The following is a 22590-nucleotide window of genomic DNA, read 5'->3' as shown; positions in this document are numbered from 1 at the left end:
GAGTTAAGAAAATAGAGATTCTTCGGGGTAAAGATTTGCGTGGTGTTCGTGTGATTTACCTAAGTAGCGAGTATGGACGACGAAGAGGATGGATATATTATAGTGACACAAACCCAATTAAAATTGATTACCTGGTGATAATTTATTTTAAATTATAATTAATGTTGGTGATCATGGTAATTCAGGCTATAATCACATACTTAATATCGTCTCTGTTCTGGCAGAACACACTAACTGGAGAATACTAGTTTTGAGTAACTTGACTTCGAAGTTGTTAAAATGTTTCAAATGGGCTATCATGTGAGTTTATTAAGTAATCGTAAAAAGGGCGACTTTAAAATAAAGACTGTTTATTTATTAAGAAGGTTTTCAGACGGTAAAGTTTGAAATAAGGAACATTTTGGTATAACTAACTCCATATGTCATTTTTTCGAATTAGTGTCTTCTGCCAGAACAGTGACGATATGATAAATAACTGAAAACTTTCTTACTATTTATGTAAGTATATTGTTACAATGGAATTATCTACAAATAAAAAAAAATCAAGGTGTTAGTCCATGTGTGCACTTATTTTCGGTTACCCATCGTTTACAGGCATTCTTCACCACTGTGTTATGCAGCGCCTGAAACGTGTTTCGTTCTTCCAAAAATAAACTCCATTAAATGAATATAATATAACTTTCACAGAGTTTTAATGATGAAAATCTAAAGCATTTTCTTGTTTCACAACTCAAATCCTTTTCAATCACAAACCGCACTAACCTCACCAACACATACAAAAGAAAACTGACATACACATACGCAATCGTCATCTGAACATACACGACTCTCATAAAACCGCAGAAAACTTGCATACGTACTTCAAAACCTCCCTAACTTATATAACTATCTTTCTCTGGCATGCGACTCTATCCTTGTTGCTCCCACATCCTCGAAATTAAAAGCTTTTCAAAGAAAATGTTTTCGTATTTGTTTTTAGTATAAGGCTTGACGTACACGAACTAGTTTTTCTTACTGTTGCGATAGTTTACGCCGTTTATGGTAAATTCTTTTTAAATTGCATCGACATAAACCTAAATAGTTTCAATACAAGTTATTGATTAATAAATTTAAAAAGTATTTTTTCATTGCATTTTTTGTAGTGGGTAGTTAGACATCAACTTAACAGAACTTACACTATTAACAGAATTTAAACCACATTCACTAATGAACAGAATTATACTGTCAAAAAATCGTTACTAGTGAATGGTAGAAAGTCCTACATGAAAGCCGTAGATGAGTCAGATCTCAACACTATACTCTGTGATGTGGATGTCTCCACACTCACACAGTCGATTGGATATTAATTACCATTAAGTATGTGCACAGCGTAGGCAGTTTATGCCTACGATATATTATATTGTGGCCAATTTTATACCTGGGTATTTTACCATTTGATCTATTACTAGGGTTCCTCACCCTAGATGTCTGCCATTTACAGCGACAGAAATCTCGAGGAGCACCGTTTCTTTAAGCCACCTCCGCTATTGCCATCCAGGATATTTAAAAAAAACTTTATAGGTTCTCTCTTAGTGTCACTGTGTCATGGCTGAACTTTGTTGGAGGGATATACATAATACAAAATTATACTTTCAATTTCATATATTTTTACATTACTCCAGCAAGTATGAATTCGAAGGAATTAATTAACTCTACCAAATACATTCATTTTCAACACACTCAGCAAGCAGACTGATACATCGTAACTATTAGATGTGGGGAATTTTCAGTCAAAAAAGAAAACAAAATGAGAAATTCTATTAGCAGCAATCATTGATATTAACGGCGTGTTTTGTTTTGAGAATTTATCGGAAAACACACACTGAATGCTATTTTAAATGCATTTCCTGAACTCATTAATAACGACCAAAACATGGCAGTATATTTTCATTAAAAATATATATATATATATGTAGGTATATTATAAAATATAAACTAACGTTCTTTAAAGTATACCATTTTATTTGCGTATATGTGTAAATAATTATTACAAATGATTTACAGTATTTTATGCGTTAATTTAGGTACCTACCATTTATTTGGTAAAGCTTAGCGTCGGCCTATAGTGTCCTGGATCCCGGGTCTAGGTCTGGCAAGTACCTACACATATTGTTTTTCAATTTGTGTATGAGTCAGAGTATGGACCTTAGGCTGAGCAAGTGGCTGACATCTATTTCTCGTAAAAACAAATAATATGTCAATACAAACCTCCACTCTGTGGACGCCCATATGATCCTATTAAGATCGGATATGGTCGAAAGAAAGAAAAATAATATTAAAGTGAATATGAAGGAGAATTTCGTCTTTTTCTGGAAATAAATTTTAATATATAGGTACACACATAAACTCGTTTATTCCTCTAATGTTGTTAGAACCAAAATAGTTATGAAATAAAAATACTATATTATTGAATGTGACTAATGTGCATATTTATTTTAGTATATGGCTGCAACGGCCAACGGCCAACGTAAAAATAAATAGCTGTTCATACCTATCATAAAGCTAGATAGTCTATAATTTTTTTTAATTGGTTTAAGTATTGTTCCATTCCATTTGAGTATTTTTCAGGCGGTATGCGCATTCATCTATAGTAAATACACACTGACAACAGAATATTAAAGTGAGTTGTCGTTTTTATAGCAACATTAAGACATGACAATCATGAATAGTGTTAGAAGTTTTGAAGTGTTTGAAAATATTATCAATATCATATATTTATCTCAAATGGAATAGTACAAAACTTAAATCAATTAGAATTTAAATTTAAATTCTATCAACCTACTCTCGGTATATTGTATTGTTTTTCTAGATGGTATATATTACGTACTTGATAATAACTTTTTTATAGTTAATGAATTTTTACCCACCGTTTAAATATACATAATCACGCCTCTTCAAATACGTTTTCAAATAATTACAATTGCAAATACTTCAACTAAGTTCTGGGCTCTATTTATGTCGTGTTCAGACGTTCCATGCTGATTCTTTTGCCTTTATATTTTATCGAATCCGGAAAGGCAAACCTTATATACCTCACAGATCAACCCACTTACAAAGCCACGTGCGTTTCTTTTCTTTTTACATAAACCCCTGGGAAGACCTTTATGTGAAAGTCATACAATAACGACCGGTTGTTTACTAAATAAATACACAGGATATATTAAGGAAAACAGTCGATACATTATGCAAATTTCCAAAAATATAAAATTGTACGTATAAGAAAAAAGTGTATTATTAACAATCATCGACACATTTTTATATTTGAAAATCAAATGGTTAAACCAATACATACATGACGAATTAGTGTCTGTGAGTGATAAATATCTGCCTTTTGAATATTTAAAATTTACATGATACCTAAGCACATACATTTAGTTTTGTTCCGTTATGACCATATATAATAGGTTATAACGCAAAAACTACTCAACCAATATAAACAAAACTTGCAAATCTTATAGACTACATTGTAGGTACTTAGATACCAAATTAGCATTGTCAAGATATCATAACGCACTAAGTAAAGTGGTAAATTAGCAGCAGTGGAGTGGTGAAGTAAAGTGCGGGTAAATGAACGCGCGCCTACGTCCAACCGGTGTCGATTCCGCAGGTTTAGTCGAGGTGTCACTTAATGCAGTGCTACCGATGTACGTGTCTAAACGCACCGACCACTCATATAAATATTACATTACCTAGTTATATTATAATGGGTAGGTAATGAAAAAGAATACTATGTATATATATTTTTTTATATATTGAGTAGTATTAAATAATAACGGGTGTATAAATTACATTCGAATCGAATCTGTCTATTCCTTCATTTTATTTCAGACTGATGAAGTTATAGTTAATATAATTGACATTATGCATTACGTATATCTAAAATGCCATACAATGTAGACTTCGCGTATGTGTTAATTAAATTTAGGATCACAATACAAAGCGAAATACGAAATAATGTATGTGTATAATTGCTACGGCTTAATGTTAACCATATGAATTAGTCTTTCGTCGATAATTTCATTAGAGCTAAGCTTAAGTTTAAACGAAATTGTTGCGAATTTAACAAGCAGTGGGTCGTGCAAAATGCAATGCTACTTTATGCACGGGTGTATATATCCACATACGTGTGTAATATTATGTATTAGAAACGTGTGTTTTGTGTGTCGTTTTGAGTCATACTTTTCGCAGGGTTTCATACCTAGTTTTTTTTTTTAAATTTAATTATATTTTTTTATATCACACTAATAAAAGTGATTATTGGTTTATTTAACTTCTCTTTACTAAACAATGTAAAATAAACATATCACTAAATATTTTATAATATATCATTTTATATTTTATAGAAAATAAAGCCTGGATCTTCTATGCGGTTCCAATTTTAAAATCGCTGTTTTTAAGTCGATGACAGTTTAACAAAACGCTATGTACGCATATATTATTATATATATATTATAATATATTGTGGTAGTTCCTTAAAATATCTATCGGGGAACATTTTGCAAAGCATAATAAAGATTTATTGGAAGGTTTTAGAAATCATTCTGGTAATTTGGTTGACTTCATTAATAAATTGTTAATTGTGGAAATAATAATATGCAAGATATTATATTTCTTGGCAGTGGTAAAAAAAATGATGGGATAAGTATGAAATTTCTTGCTACCATAAATTTGTTGTTTTTATTTAATAAAACGCATTTTAGTACTTATTCCACTTCGCCCGCCGCCTCAAAGGGACATTTTCGAGACGGACGAAACCGGTCCTAATCTATTGATTAAAAGTGGAATAAGTTCTACCAAAAAAATCGTTTTATTAAATAAAAATAACAATACAATGCAGTTCAACCCTGAATTGACAGTTAACAAAATAAAAGAAACCATAAAGTTTCAGAATTGAGTGTTCATTTGTAACTGAAACATAATAAAATTGACAAAAAACAATAAAAACCTACAAACTAATAACTAATTACACAACTAAAACTAAAGTACATTGCGATAATGTCTTCCTGCAGTATTTAAATCTCATTGTTTATCATAATTATTATTATCAGCCGGGTTAGCCTCACTTTGCTCCTGCTGCTATTCTTGATCCATAGTGCTTTGCTACAACGTTCTTCAATCGAACTTAACAAGTTCGTCGATTTAACGGACCTAGCGTCGTTTAGCGCCTGTTTAGGTGACATTTTATTACTCCATTTTTCTATCGGGTATCACACACCGAGAAACATATCCGTTCTATTGCTATTTCATCAGTTTGGCGATCCCTATCCTATCACGTACCTACTTTTAACTCTCTATTTTTTAAACATTAGTTTATTTTGTGATCTTTCCGCATTATGATTGACACGCACTTTTCCGTGTTACGATGCGATACTCTTAATTGTTCGTTTTCTCTTGCAATAACAGCCAACGTTTTACAGCATATACTAGCACTGGCAGCACACATTGGTTCGACTATCCAGACTCGAATGCTCTCTATGTCAATTTGATATTTCTTGCAATTATATCTGACATGACGAAATATTATACTATCTATCTATACTTTATTATTAATATTTACCTGTAAACTTCTCTCTAACTAGATGAAACCCGTGCTGATCTTTATTTAAATATATTTAGGTACTAAATTAATATAATATTACGTTGGTGTACATTATATCAGTGGTATTCAAAATGTGTGATTCGGGAAAGACCCAGTGCGCCGCAAGTTGTACAAAAAGCTTATAATTTCATACAATCTATTAAGATTACCAATGCACTAAATTACGATCACACTAATTGATTTCGTATGTTCAGGTGGCTGTTTTCTTTAGGCGATAGGTACCAAAGTATAATCGCATAACAAGGATTTATTCTTCATTCAAATATGTACCCAATTTATACTTAATTTCGAAATCCGTAGGTACTTTATGTTTGTCGAAATTTTAATAAACGGAAAAGCCTACTACGAATACCTCCCTATATATTTTCTATCCGTAGATCGGAAAAGGTAACATACTATCCCGAATGTGATTCCGGGTGGAAATTTTTCAACTGGTTGCTCGGAACGTAGGTACATAGTTTAGGAAAATAATCTTCGTACACTAAGGGTGTAGTTTAAGCTTGAAAACTATTGGTTTATATAATATTATGATGATTTTCCGTATGCAAGTAATAATAATAATAAATATTTATAAATGATAATGTGCATAATATGGATAATAATTTTTCATATTCGTGATAGTATGCAAAACCTTTTCTATTTTGGTTTTATTTAATAACTAAGTAGGTACTTACCTACATTTTATAATATAGCGTTAGTTAGAAAATCATTTGATTTTTTTTAAATATTCCCATGTGTATAATACTGATTATAAACATAATATCACGTCATAACCGTGAAGGTTGATAGTTTTGACAGAAAATATAAAGTAGTTAGAACAACACCCAATGAGAAAAAATGATGCAATAGGCATCATGTAAGAGCAGTCAGAATAACGGTTTAAATTACCTTCGTGCGCAGTAGAAGAAATCGCAATCTGCGCAATTTAAATGTTAATTTGTTCCACTATAGCTATAATCTTTCATTATAAAAAAGAAACCCATGTGGTAACCCTTGTAAATAGTTGCTTACTCCATATATGCCTGTGTTTGTGTTTGTAGACGTTCTCTTGACTTGTATTTCCACCCCTGCATACGAATATAAGGGGTGAGCCGCCGTAAGCTTGTGTTAGAGTATTATTTTTACACGAAAGACGTGATTGTGTTGGACAAGCCCGTATTACAATGAATTTTGGATCTCTGAGTTGCATATAAATCTACCAGATACTTGTTGATCATATTTTATATAAATTAAGCTTGTACTGGAAGGCATGCACAGTTTTTGTTAGATGACTTTATCTTCATCATTGATTAATAATTACAGATTAATACATTCTCAAACCTCTGATTTAGATTAAAGTTTTATCAGACATTGCTAACTTAGCGATTTTCTAGCTCGTAAAATACCCATTTTTCTGATGGCGTTAAAAGCGTTAATCATAAAACTTCTCATAAAAAGTTATGGTGGTTTTTTGTCATTTATATCTTACTAATTAATAGAGATAGGTACATCTGGCCTAACCTAACTTTAAATATGTTAGTATAAATAGTTGTAAGAATGTATGATAATATCTTATTGAGAGAGCTAAACCGGTACTGCGCATTATTAAATTTTGTGGAGTTAGTACTACATATTGATTTTTTATTTTAATTGAAAGAATACATATAAGATATGTTATTTTAGTGATTTCAATTAATTTTGTCTTGTAGTTTTATATCTATCACTTGTCTTCTTTATTAGTTGCGAAAAAATATTTTTGTTCTCGTGTAATATCTCTATGTATCTCGTTTAATAATATTAGGGGCTTTTGAAACTAGGCGCTTTAATAATGTTGGTAACATAATAGCTTATTTTACGTAGCCAGATAATTTTTCAAATGACTAACCTTATATGAGACCAATGAGGTTTGATTTTTTTCCCTGCGAATCAAATCTGAGAATCTTTCAGTATGTGTAAACCCGATATAATATCTCATTCGGTGAAAACCACTCAGTACTAATCAGTCGATAACTCATTGGATGCATACAGCTTAACGTCAATATGCCGTCCAATGAATTTCTCGGAATGCTTTTCGAACTGTCAGAAAATAATATGTACGCATCAATTCTATGTAAACTTAACTAAAGGCCTATCATATATTATAGTAAACCAATGTATTTGAGTAAGAAACTGGTAAGTTGAATATAGGGTACTCGAAAAAGAAATTGGACCTTTAGACAATATTAAATTACTATTTCAAAAAGTTATTTCAAGATAAGAATATATTTTAAATGTAAAACAATGGTAAACCCATCGTAAATGCGGCATTGACAAATTTTCTTTCCTCAATGTATCGAATAAAATAATATGGTATTTGTGTCTAATAATAAATTAACAAAATATGCCACAACTATAATATATTATTATAACAAACTGACGTTAACAAAACTTTGATCAATTTAAGCATTTGTGAAAATTTTATCTTTCCTCATTCCATAAAACTTTGCACTGTAATATTATATTTATTAAATTAATTTCTGTTAATATTCGCTTTGTTTTTATTTTGCTAATACCTATAAATAAAACAACATATCATCGATTAAAAAATATATTACATAAATGTAACCATACAAATAACCTCCTTTTCCATGAATCTTATTAGAAACCTTTAAGAATTTTATCTCATTAGATATAACTTATATAACAGCTGTGAATGAGTTTCAATGAAAATTCACCCCTCTAAGTTCTCCTGTGTAACGTACTTTACCAACAGCAGTTAAACTCGAGTACCTACCTACTACGATGTGTAACCTAACCTAACATTTCGCAAACTGCGAGCAACTTCACGGCAATGTCTAGCTGGACGGTCGTCACTTGAAAATGTGATTTCCCCGCATTAAAGAATGGAAAACTAGTGATTATTTTAAAGAAACGGCAGGAAAAATGACCAAGTTTAGACATTTTCGTTGGTGGTGGTTTTTTTCGCGGTTTTAAACGAGAGAAATGTGACGTTTGCCACCGATCAATAAGTGCTAAGGGTTGACGTATTGTGATTTTGTCTGCAGCTGTGTTTTTCATTTTCTTCGCTGAAAATTTTTGCTATCGAAATTGCGAGTTCGTTTATTTTGGAATATCGTTACAATTGCAAATATTTTTTTGTTTATGGGTGTTTTTAAATTTGGAACAATTCAAATTATTTAAACGTGATGTAATAATTATAATATACCTGTTTTGTTTTGTTATTTCCCTTTAAGATCTTATCGAAATATCAATACGCTAAATTGAAAAGGGTTACATAAACCAATGAGGAAAAGCATTACATGATTGGAAATAAATCAACTATAATAACTTAAACTGTGAACTGTTTTTTCGAAATAGTGTTTTTTTTTTATTATTCGGTGAAGTACTGATTATGTTCAATGAACTCGATTTGATAGAATTTTTTCATCAGTGTGAATGAATTTAAAAGAAACATATTTAAAAGTGCTCTTTTCATAATAACTAATATTTTAAAATTTATAGCTTATGCTTAACATCATAATTTATTTAAAGACAAATAAAATTGCGAATATGCACACTTATGACAATACACAAAAATAAATAATATTAGTGCTATACATTATAGAATTTTGTAAAGAATAACATTTTGTAGGTGTATCTACATTTTAATTTCTTATACATATACACATAAAATACTTACAAAGCAATAGAAAATCAATGCTGCATTCGGTATAAAACGCACACTTAACAATAGATTAAAATAAATCAGTAAAAAATCTATTCGCACAGCGGAATTTTCCGGAAGTAATATAATACTTAATAATATTATTCTTGAAACAAAATATTATAATTTTATAATAATATTTTAAGCCTGCAACACCATAAAATATAGGTGTAAACATTATGCTTTAGTATGAATTAATAGTTGTCGTCGTTATAATAATAAGCTTTCGATGTTCGTGAATGTGACTGCACAAAAATATGATAAATAAAATTAATAATGTATTCAACCAAATGCCTTCGCTTCGTGTCTTATATTTACCAAAAAAATAATACATAGCTTCGCCGCGCTTTTATTAGTTTTAATATAACAATATTTAACGAAGATTGGAACCAATAAACACTGTCTTCCCGTAAAAATAATATGTTCGATAAGAAATCAAATGAATGTGCTCCGAAAATATGAGCTTTTATTGAATTTTGAAATTCGAATAAAGAACAGCTGTGTGTTTACTTATTGAGAAAGAGAACTGTCACCATTCCAAAATTTTAACTGTGGAGATTTTGTGAACACTCCTGTTTCAAAGAAAAAATATATATGGTAAGAAAATCAGTAAGCGAATGTTAGTGTTAATTGTAAAGATTTCATTTGTAATGAAATTTTAAAAATTCATAATGCAATTTCATTATTATAAATAGTTAGGTAGGTAATCCAAAAAATGGTATTAAATTCTAAGAACTAGTAATATTTATTTAGTATGTTGTAGTAAATTAATACTTAATATTATGTTCTTAACCAAGTTGTAAAGATATTCCTTTTGATATTGTGAAACTTTCTTTCACCGAAGGTATTAAAATATTAGGTGATTTTTATTATTATGGCAACATCTAAGAAAGTAAATTTAACGCTTGCATTCAATTGCTTCACTTCCGCCAGCAGGATTCAAACCCCCTTCGTGTGGTCAACCATGCTACTAAATGAGCCATGCACAACTGCCCAGTAGTCAGTCCACCAGCTGCCGTCTCCATATGCTGAATTAATTCCGAGTAGATTTTTATGGCGCTACAACATTCATAAAAATTGAATACTTACTAGTTTTGTAAGCACTTAATGCTTTGAGACGCATGAAAAGTAAATGGAAAGCTCTTTGGGTAAAGCTAAAGAGTTTTAATAATTGTTAAATTCTTTTCGTAAAGAATATGTTTTGGATAGATAAAACTATAGTCACATACATACACATATTTTTACGAAAGTAATATTAGTATTTTTCTGATAAGTATTTGTTTTAGTTAAGACAATCACTGCGAACCTTTTAATTACCACATTTAAATAATACTTTAATTATATCTAATGGCCACGGACTCCAGTCACGGTGTTAGCACTATATGAGTTAATGATTCTTGAATAATAGGTATGTACACAAAACTTCCACATAATAAATCGATGTATTGGGTATTTACCTATGATCGTTATGTATTTCGTTTAAGTTTGAGTCCTCAGATAATAGAATTTTAAGAAAAATTGATTAGATTCAATGACGAGGTGAAGGAGTATATCATCCAACAAAAGAATAAACGCTACGATACTAAAATATAATAAATAATGAATTGAAAATGCGTGTTGAAAAACTATTTGGTATACCTAATCTTAGACCAAGTGGGATTCAAACACGCGTCTTTTGATTGGTGACATGGCAACTTCTTTAAATAATAAACCGACCGATTCAAGACAATCTTTGCAAATATTTCATAGTAGGTATCTAAACTTTCTGACATGTTTTCAATTTAATTAAATAAATGGTTACCATATTTGTTATTTACATTAAGGTAATGGTAATTATACGGTAATAATGCTTGGAAAATTCTACATTATTAAATCATGAGTCAATCAATGATTAAAATATTATTGTGTACTTATTTTATGTAAGAATGGTGGCTAGAAGCTACCTGTGTTTCTACAGAAAGCAGCACAATGAGCCAGTACTAACCATAGATATCAGTTAAGTACGAGTAGGCAGTACCTATCTATATGTTTTCCTTTCAAGACATTGAACTTACAACGTCTACGGGGCTTTTATTTCACCCTGATGCTAATAAATTAAGGTTTTCCCCGCATTTTCGGGTTTATTCAGTGGCGCCCTCTACGTCCGGTGGACGATCTCTAAAACTCATTTGCTCATTATGTAGTGGCAGTGAAATCTCAAAATATTTTATCACCAAATATACAATTTATTCACATCATTGGTTATCTAGTACAGCGGTCCCCAACCGGTGGTCCGTGAGAGAATTTTGGTGATCCGCAGAGTAATTTGAATATGGAATTTTCGTATTTATTAAAAAGTTTCAGTATTTTCTTATAATATTTTATTTTGTCGTTATTATACAAAGGAAGAGGATCTCAGACACGGAAATACGTGGATAATAGATCTATTTTCGGCGAAAATCGATAATTGTAATTTGGACATAAAAGAAAAAGAAAGCCTAATTGATCTATCATCGACGATGGTCTCAAAGGTAAATTCTACTCGTCTGCATCAAGATCTCATTTTTGGCTTTCTGTTAAAAATGTAGTTACTACGTACACTTTTCTGATTATACATAATACTGTCCTGCATCGATGTTCTGCAAGACAGGTAAATTATAAATTCAACTTAAAGATGGAGCATATGAGTAATTTTAATTCATGCTTTTAACAAAGAATAATCACTTTTCCCAGTAGTTTTGTATCTTTTAACCTTTTTTGGTTGGCGGGACCCTTGGAGCAATATATAAAATCTCATGGAACCCTTATCTAGATGACGTCGAGTATTAAGGATCCAGAAAGGTAGATTGCAAGATACATTTAAAACAGCAAAAGACTACCGATACAGAGACTCCAATAATTGTCAGCTTTTACTATGTGTATTCCAAAATTTACTATAATAAGTGCATGCAAACATTCTCATTCAAATTTTGATAAACGCACCCACTACCTATTATTAAAAATTGTATGAGAATTCTCCTGGAATCCCGGTTGAGAATCACTGAAACTGTATGGCGGGTTTTGAAATTCGTTGAGAAAAAATCGTGACAAATAGTTTAAAATTAATTGAAAACGTGTTTTAACTTACACGGTGTCTGGTGAAAAATAAAAATTTGTAACCGAAGAGAAATCTTTGTTCCTTGAATCAATCGGTACCTATTAAATATTACGATACCGAGCTTAAGATACACATCGTCACCTAGGACTCTCTCGGGACTTTCATTTTCTATTACGTTTATGTCGACTAAGTACGATGTATGCATATGATAAACATAAATCTGATCAGTGTATGTCTATCACAAACCATTAGTTATAAAAACAAAATAAATGTAAAACGATATTATGGTGTTTGATAAAAATAACAAAATATTGTTTATTTTATATGTACCATGTTGGGGAATGTGTCGTTGGCTTGTATCGATAAGGAAGTGTATGTAAATAATGACCATGACAATCACGTACTGTACACCTTCAATATCAACATGGATTAATATACTATAGCGCTGCTTTATTTTATCTCTTGAAGAGTAATGCGGAAGGCACTGGTTTCTAGTTCGGAAGCACTCGAGTCGATTCCTGGAGTGGACACAATATATCTATGTGATTTTCCGTCCTTACCGTCAAGCTAAAAAAATAATTAATTCTGCGAGACGGTATATTATTTCTGCGAGCCACAAATGAGAAACGCTGCTCTATCAAGCACGCTTCCTCATGTCTGTCTGGCGCAAATGATAATAATTTATTGTGGATACGCCACTTGGCTTTTTAAGCCCCATTTCCCATCCCCCGAGTAACCGTAGTCTGCGAGAGTGCTCCTTGGGCACCTTCTTTGTCTTCTAGATTGCTTTTCTCACCTTTCACTTCCCCTTCCTATGTGATCATGAACGGAGTGTCGTATTCCACCACAAATTATTGCTTTAATACCATTCTTAGGAGTGTTATTGTTTCTGTGTTAATGACGCGATTCAACAGTAGTTTTATGAAGTAGGTATACAAGAAAAGCACAGTTATAATCAAGGGGTGTTATAAGTACGAAACACCCGGGCGGCAGGATTCAGGGGGTGGTAAAAGTCCGAAAATAAATATTTTTAATGATCTTATTGAAAAGTATAATATTATGTTATTTAATTCTATAAACTGAATTGTATGATGAAATATATGAAGTACCTACGTACATTGCTTACTGCCGAAGGCCGGTACTTACTATAGGGCGGCTAACCGAAGATTCAGGGTGAATTATAACTAAGAAATTATATTATTATATATGGTTATTTCTGCTCCGAGATGGAACATAATAATATGAACGTGAACACAGTTACTTAATATCTTAGATATATACCAAATACTATTTGACGAATTGTGGGATACTCCATAAACTTTTATTCCATAATAATCACGCAAATGAAATATTTTAAACACGCCATCATTATAAAATCATGCTTTGATATAAGTTAACTAATATATCAATATCGACTGATGGGTGTTAAAGGTTTTGCAACTTTATTTCGGTTTTAGCCCAATTTTACTAGTAAACTTAACCGGAGTTGACAGCTAATGATCTAACCGCCAACGCATGATAGAAATGTACGTAAGTACTTGAAAAACAAAATTATTAGCAAAAACGAGGATAACCGACATTGCCACTCATATTATTGTGCAAGTATGTTTCGACTAATAAATACTTTTAAATGCTGTCTTAAAATAAATCGTTAATGACACTACATTAATTATTAATAATATTATTATCATAAACGATTTTTTTCATTCAACGTTAATTCACAAGATTTGAGAATGTAGCATCTTTATTCTAAATTATGATCATATTTGCTATATTTACAGTACTTTTATAAGTACTGTACTGTACATATATATGATAAAAATACTGGTTTCGTTTTCAATATAATAATAATAATTAAGCTTAATACTATTACGGTACCTATACACGTGACAGCGAATCATTCTCTAAGCTTTTCTCGGAGAAACATAAAAAACAACACTCTTTAAAAGTTAATTTGTCTCGTAATCAACCATTCATAACATAATAATTAAGTGGAACTCTAAGATAAAATTATTTATTCCAAAATTATAATATTATTGAATGCATTACGCCAACCCTGCATTGTTAACATAATTCATAGGGGAATCCCTTTTATTTTCAGTTAGTCATCAGTCGACGATGACAAATTTCTCTCGATCCATTTTCCTTAAAATAAATCCCGCTTCTTTGTCAGTGGACAGTGTGAAGCGCTGTAAGAAAATTTAGACAAAGGTATTTTTCGACACGATTAAACTGCCAGGAAAATTTTATTTATAGAGGCCTTCTGGAATAACAGACCTCCCAGTTAAATTATACTGAAGATTACACATTAGAACTTTACCCTCTATTAATTTTACTCCAATAAGTAGGCTGACATTTTAAATTAGTTATAATCGGTTCCACTCGAAAAGTTTTATCCTCTGAATTCATGATTCTAATCACTAATCAGTCATAGATTCTTCCATATTATAAAACTGTCGACAATTAAAACTATTTTTTAATATAAAATTTACTTATCTGATAATATTATTGCTGTATTATAAACTAGGATTAGAATTATAGTATAAATAGTACCGGAACATGATTTAATTAGAAATTAAATTTAGTCAACATTTTTTCATTCGATAGAATTGAGGTTATTTTGATAGATATTTTTTTATGAGGAATGGTTGTTAACTATTCGCCCAACCCGCTGTGTGATTAAGCTGGATCGCACATTGATAATGAACGAATGTAGTTTTTACCAGACGCGGAATTCGAAACTACACTTATTGACTTCATAAACAAACGCTCTGCTAATTAGCCAACCGTGGGTGTCTATAATTAATATGTATCTAAAGGTAACAAAAACATATTATGAAATGGACAGATAAGTGTGTACCTACATTGATTTCTCAATGATTATGTCAAGGTTCCTACGCTAACAAGATACGTCAATTTTCAAAATCGAATTAAGATTATAATCATAAGTTTAAAACTACACTAGAACTATATTTTTTGTTGTGTATGTCAGCGATGTCCAACCTTTATTGAATGACGGAATCCTTGAAGCATTTTATAAAATCTCGCGGAACCCCTACCTAGCTGTTCCAGAAGTGAATACAAAATTCAATCAAAATAACACATGAAAAATAATTAACTAAGGCCGGTTTCAGACGAGACACCGGTGTCGCGCTCGTATATAATAAGGAGGCCTTTGTATTCGAATAAAAGGGTCTTTGTATTATGTTTATGAACGCCCCGAGCTAATGAGTCAAAGCGTGTATGGTACACTTTTCCGTCGGCCGCTACATTCTCAAGCCGCCGATACACATGTTTTTATGACCGCAGCCAGTTTTATGTTCTAATTTATATCGCGAAATTATGCGTTGACTCATTAGCTCTGTGCGTTCATAAACATAATACAATGGCCCCTTTATTCGAATACAAAGGACTCCTTATTATATACGAGCGCGACACCGGTGTCCCGTCTGAAACGGGGGTAACAGAGAATGTAGGTACTCCAAAAAGTTATTAGTATTAGTTGCATTCCCCTTAAGTTTCCGTCACATTTTCTAACATGCAATTTTGAGAAAAAATATATAAAAATACTAGTAGGTACCTACATACTTATTCCATGTATTAATTACGCACACTTATACTATAAGTATATTTAAATACTTCCCCATTATCCAAAACTAAAGGGATTCATAATAACAAAAACAATAAGTACCTACATCAATGATTTGATACACCTATATCGTGAATAACAATCGTATCCGGAAATTTGTACGTAAACAGTTCACCGTAGGACACTTATTCGTGCGCAGTAGGTACGTGAAACATGAGTGCATGTAACATTTAATCAAATGACGAGTTCTTCGTTGAACATCTCACCGTGGGGTATATTTGTGCGTATGCTACAATATGTGGAGATGTCTTTAGTAGGTTATGTAAGATTAGGGTTAATCTAATTGGAACAGTACTATTTGCAAACTATCGCCTCATTTTGTAAGATACGTACAAATGTATTCCACGGTGAAATGTTCAACGAAGAACTCGTCATTTGATAAAATGTTATACGAACTCATGTTTCACGTACTGCGGCGCACGAATAAGTGTCCCACGATGAACTGCATACGTACAATTTATATGTAACCAAAAACAATAGGTGGTGACGTTTAATAATGGCAACTGATACTACTTGATATTATTTTATTCCTTTAAATATGTCTCTCCCAAGTAAAGCTCCCGCTACTTCAATAAATACTATGACGTATACCTATCTAACCTAAAATTTCAAAATCCTAAACCTTATATTAAATTTATACTATTACCAAAACAGTTTCAAGTTGTATACTTCTTTTCATAAGATTTTACAGATTTTCGGAAATCTCCGGGGTATGTTGTCACTCACTGTTGTATGTTGAAGTCTGTACCTTGTTAGGTTGACCCATTCACTGATGACCAGTTAATTACTATTTAATTACCACATTTAATTATCATGCTAATAGTATCTAATGGCCATCTAATGCCGACACGCCAGCCGTGTTGTCAGCGCTAAATGAGTTAAGCAACAGTAACTATTGTGTTAAAAGAGTGTGACAAAGCATTGCATTAAAAATATCATAGATGTTCTATAATCTATACTATATAATACGCCCACCTTCACCTCAAGTGTATACCGTATACCTACATGTTATCGAAAAATATACATTAATTAAATATAATAATATTACAATAATTACGACTTGCGGAAACATTGTGATACCATTAACATTCATGTGTATTCTTTCAGATGCCGTGCATCATCCCAGCGCATGATTAACAACCCTCACCAGCAGAACGTCCACAACCTTCCCGGAGGTCCAGGCGGAGTGATTCTGATGCAAGGCGTCGGAGTGGGGGGCGGCCCTCCGGGGCCCACCATGGAGCAGCAGATGAGAGCGGCCGCTTCCAGGCCCAACAAGGCAGACTCTGGTCAGCAGACCGACACCTCCGGTTATAAGGTACCTATTTGTTTGCCAAGGTACTGTAGTAATCACTTACATCACCATCGTCCAGTTTATTTGATTCGAACAATAATCGAATATCCCTGATTCAACTGTATTAATAGTTCAGCCTCATTTTATATATATTTTTATTACAGTTGATTGAATCAAAATAATCATTAATTTATTATAACTAAATTAAAGATTGTGTTATCTAGGTTTTTCCTAAGTTTTACCATTTTATTGTCAAATTTAAGGCCCACAGATATTTGACGAGCGTAGTCCATTGATTGCACACAATAAACAATGTCCTATTTTAATTCCAGGGTTTTTAGCCATTTCTTTGTTTACTTTATGCGTATATGAATAAAAATACACTAGTGTACATTGTAAAGGAGATACTCCAATGTCTCCAATCCATATTATTAAACGCTATTTGTGATACACCAAAAAAGTGATCAATACATATTATATTATTCGTATTTTGTTAGGCCCTAAAGATTTATTGTTTCAGTGGTCAGTTGCAGAAGCATGATGTATTATTATTAATTCGATTTAATAAAAAATATTCCTTCCATAGTCAACAAAACTTAAAGGCATTGTTGCTAATCGATATTCCTTTACAAATTTCCAGATTCTTAGCTCAAACGGTCACCAATCTACCAAGAATGGAGACAACCAGTGGAAGAAGTATACTGACTCACCAGGAGTTGGAAGTCCTGTTCAGGTATCTAAAAATCATGCCTAACGTACTTACGAATGCTTTCTATAATATCTCACAATTAAGATTCAGATATATTTCGGTTTTTTTTTTTTTGCGTCATGCTTTTGCATCCAAACTAGGGATTCCAATCCCGGGATCCCGAGCTATTTTCGATACCTATGAATCCCGAAACTTTCGGGATTGATTTTTTTATCAATTTTTATGGAAAATAAAATATAACAGAAAAAATACTTCTAATAACAAATAACTACATTAGAAATAAACTGAGTTTGAATGAAGTTTGATTTATACCCATGTGTAAGTTGCCGAGTCATTTTATTTTTTTACATAAATTAATAAAAATGAGAAAGATTGGAAAAAAAAACAATGCTTCGCACTATTAACAAAGTAATTCCACCATGATCATACGTTTTACGGCAGTTTCATATTTGGCTGACTAATTAGATTTATGAAGCAGAAAGGCCGTACACCATGATTTGCTATACTATTTTAAATCTCGCTAACCCATTCATTAAGTCTTTACTATCAGAAACCGCAATCTCATATTACATTCACATTATTATTTATCTTACAATATTATTTACTCCTTTAAACTTATGTATTTCCAAGATTGAACATATACAATATTAACAATAAATATCTTAAATAATATAAATTATACTAGATTTATATTTGACCGATTTTATCATTGTTATTTGTAAATATAAAATTTTTATATCAACAATGGGAAAAATGCCAATCCCGGGATTGTCAAATTGTAATCCGAAAATCCCGGGATCAGAATTTTGGCTCGGGATTGGATTCCCTAATCCAAACACATATTGAACAAAAAACATGTGAATATGATCCAGCCGCTGGTTTCAAACCTGTAACTTACAAATTTAAGGTGGTCAATCCGTCCACTACCTACGGCGCTACCAATAATCCCAATATTGTAACATTTATCATCACTAATTTAATATGAAAAATATGTCATCTATTTAGTAAATTTCAACTATTTAGTTTTCCATCTAACAATGTATACATATTTTTTGTAGGGAGGTCCTCCTCTAAGTCCACTAGCCGGAAGAAAGAGGACTCCTGGCTCGCAAGGATCCGGTCAGAGAGGGAAACCACCCGGCGAGAGACTAACTGCTGCTCAGCAATTGCAGACTACAGTTCCACCTCCTCAGGTATTAATCAAATTAGTAACAAACAGCAGTTGATTTTTTGAATCAATATCAACCGAGAATATTTTTTGAGGAAATCAATTTTATATGCTAGATTACGATGGTCTAACATTGACACCACATAATATAATATGACATATAATATCATTAACAGGGGGAGTTAAAATTTAATTAAAAATATAATAGACTACCTTAAAAATAAACAAGAATTTTTACAATAAGTATGCATAGCTTTGTTTTTATTAATTAATTTCCTATGTCCTATACCTACTTCTTTATTATTGTTCAACTTCTGGCAAAAGTCTCTGTCAATAGAAATGGCTGTTTTTAATGGATTCTGAAAAATATAGTTGGTAAATGGGTGGTTACTAAATGCGGCAAAATACTGAACCTAACCAACCAGAGAGCAAAAATGATAAGAATTTGATTTACATTCACCTCTTAAATTCCAATGAGTAATATCTCAAAACTATGTTTTTACTAATGGTAATGTTTGCATGAATGATGACGATATAATGGTGTGTATTCATAAAGCCTGAAGTTGTAAAGCCGAAACCCAGATCGCAGATAACAATCCATTTGGAAGTATATACGTTTTAAATAAATTTGAAGTTTGCGCTCTCTCCGGAATTGTTCCTCCCTTTATCTGATGCCAAACTACAGTGCATGTTGTGAAGACTATCGAAGAGAAGCATCTTTGTGCAAAGCATGGCTTAAATCCAGGAGAAGCTTTATGGCAACAACTAGACTTCTTGAGTTGAAGAATGGGTAAGGCCAGCAGAGCTTCTACCTCTCGGAGCCAGTGTCGGGTACCGAACATGCGAACTCTCAACAACCTTTTCAAACTTCTCGAGCTATAAACTGTAGTAATTAAATACTAGAAATAACAAAGTACCTAGAGATAATTTTTAATAAAATAATTTATCGATTACAAGCTTTTTATATTGCATTGACATAGTGCTTTTACTAATAGTAACAACTAATAATTATTTTTTTCTTTTCAGATGCATTATGCCCTCAGTCCTGTACCCCATACATCATCAAAAATAGGTCCTGGAGGGCAGGTAAAGCTGAAATTTATTTTAATACAAAATATCACAAAATACCTTCTTATAATACCGACATTGTAGATGATCTCAATGTTTCTGATTAATTTTAAGTAGCTTAATTCCGACATCCAACCACTCAAGTAGCTCCTCTTCATTAAACGAGAGGGCAAAACCGATTTGTCAAACCTGGACTGCGATCGTTGGATTGTATAGGAAGACACACAGCATCCTACGGATTGAGGCAGTGGAGGGAGCTTGTGACAGACAGAAGGGAGTGGAAATGTTTCCCGGATGCGGCCAAAATCCATATGTGTATTCTCATGATATATTGAAATAATATTTATTGTCACACTTTCTCCAAGTAGTAAATTGAGAGCAAAGTTAATTAATCATCGTTATTTCTTTTCCCAGCTCCAATCACCAGGCAGCGTATCCTCACAGTGCTCAAGCAGATCTAGTAATGCTGGTCCATGCCAGGGAAATGGCAGCTCAAGTGGAGGTGGAAGTAGCCGAGTCAAAGGAGTTCCGCAAAGCTTCGGATACGTCAAGAGAGCCGGTGGAACTGCCCAGCCAAACACTAATGGACAATCGTCACAGCAAATGGGAAAAGGGCAGATGCAAGGTTAAAACTTACCCACTAACTGTTATTTTATCGTGTGTTGTGAAAATTGAAGTCAAGTTCTCACTGAGAGTTAATGTCCACATCTCTGATGCTTAGCACAATATTGGTCTTAACATTGTTTTATATGGTCTGGAGCAGTGATTCTTAACCGGGTTCCTTGAACATTGTCAGGGCTCCACGAGAATTCGCAAAAGCTATTTTTAAACAAATAAGTATTTTACATTTAAAGTAAAAATTGAGGAATCCAGTTGTCATCAATGAACGTCACCACCTACTATGAACAGTTTATTTTATTTTTGTCAATTTTGATGATAACGTTATGGTTACATTACCATTCATAATGATGTATTGCTATACTATTTATTGTAAAATGAGTGTTTATTAGCCTGCCTAATTACATAATAGCTTTTTACAAATGGTTTGTTAAAATATCTATGCCATAAAAAAATTCACATGCAGCACTAATACGCTAGGTAGGTGTATAGAGCTTTAAGACTTCAATGTTTTTAGTATACTTAAAGGGCAGCTGAGCAGCACTTTACTTTGGTATATCACTGCCACCTGCTTTACACATCTATTTTGTAAACTTCTTATCTGGACCTTAATATGTGTCGGCCTGGGGGGTTCCTCGAGATTCTAGAAAATGTTCCAAGGATTCAACCAAACAGAAAGGGTTAGGAATCACCATTCTAGAGAATTTAAGGTGTCTATAGAGACCATTAAAGCCCCTATTAATGCTTAAAATCCTTGGTATTAGATATTAAACATCTTATGAATGATGGTAATAATTTGTTTTTATTGTTACAGGTGGAAGAACGGCTCAAGTTTCAGCAGTTCCCAGAACAAAAGTGAAGGTATCCGGTGGAACGCAGACCTGTACGCAAGATCTACAAATCCATAGTAAGTTTTTCATTTGGATGAATAAATACCCTGTAAAAAGTTATTTAATATTCGAGAGATATTTTAATTATGAAGTAACTTATTTTTACCATCTACCCCAATTTTCTCCTCACTCTAACTTTCTGTCATTTAAAATCTTATTTAATAATTTGTAATAATAATAAATTAATCAATTTAAATCCAACGTCATTAGGACAATGTCTTGATATTTTGATGTAAGTATCACCTACGTTATCAATAAATTGTTGAAATAATAAATTATTTTTCTTATTCAACGAATAATTCACAAGATTTACATTGAACATACACAACTAGTGCTTAGTGGTCAGGGCATATGGACACGAATCCCGGGGAGTGCAGATTCTAATCCTGCTGCGTATCATATCTTTTTCAAAAAGATGTTTTTAAGTGATTATATAAATGTCTCAGAAATGTTTTCAAATTTATATGTTCAATAAAGACTTTGTTTTAAAAGCATTATTTACCAGTAAACACCAGTAGTTTAATGACTAATAATTGTTGACTTATTTTTAAAAGAAGTGTATATGTATGTATCTTTCAAAATGTATACTGATACCGGCCTTTCTCCGTCAAGGAGAATGGTGAAGTCCATATCACTAGCAGACCAGAAGCGGGGTGGAATTGAGAGAAACGCACGTTGTCGATGCTGGCAGGAGTTTATTATATGTTGTTAAGCAGGGTATTGTCGTTAGGCGGTGGGTTGTAGTCGCGGTGTTCTGGCTAGAGATGCTTGTGGCTGGGCGTCTGAGGCAAGAGTCTT

At 32.3% G+C, this 22590-nt stretch overlaps 1 protein-coding gene across 4 annotated transcripts in view; it reads left to right on the top strand.

Annotated features, from left to right (window-relative positions):
• Positions 1-22590, top strand: part of sick (sickie) — a 573525-nt gene that overhangs the window by 440387 nt on the left and 110548 nt on the right. For all 4 annotated transcript variants that reach the window (XM_085946480.1, XM_085946481.1, XM_085946483.1 and 1 more), the window contains 6 exons: positions 17153-17363; positions 17980-18072; positions 19107-19241; positions 20243-20302; positions 20699-20909; positions 21717-21809. In XM_085946480.1, the coding sequence (XP_085802606.1) occupies positions 17153-17363; positions 17980-18072; positions 19107-19241; positions 20243-20302; positions 20699-20909; positions 21717-21809 (803 nt within the window). The remainder of the gene's footprint in view (positions 1-17152; positions 17364-17979; positions 18073-19106; positions 19242-20242; positions 20303-20698; positions 20910-21716; positions 21810-22590) is intronic.

This window comes from Rhyacophila brunnea, unplaced genomic scaffold (genome assembly GCF_057557595.1).
Source record: "Rhyacophila brunnea isolate RB1 unplaced genomic scaffold, BYU_Rbru_1.0 scaffold_2, whole genome shotgun sequence".
NCBI lineage: Eukaryota > Metazoa > Arthropoda > Insecta > Trichoptera > Rhyacophilidae > Rhyacophila > Rhyacophila brunnea.
Note: the sequence above shows the minus strand (reverse complement) of the source record. Positions and strands in the feature narration are given on the sequence as shown.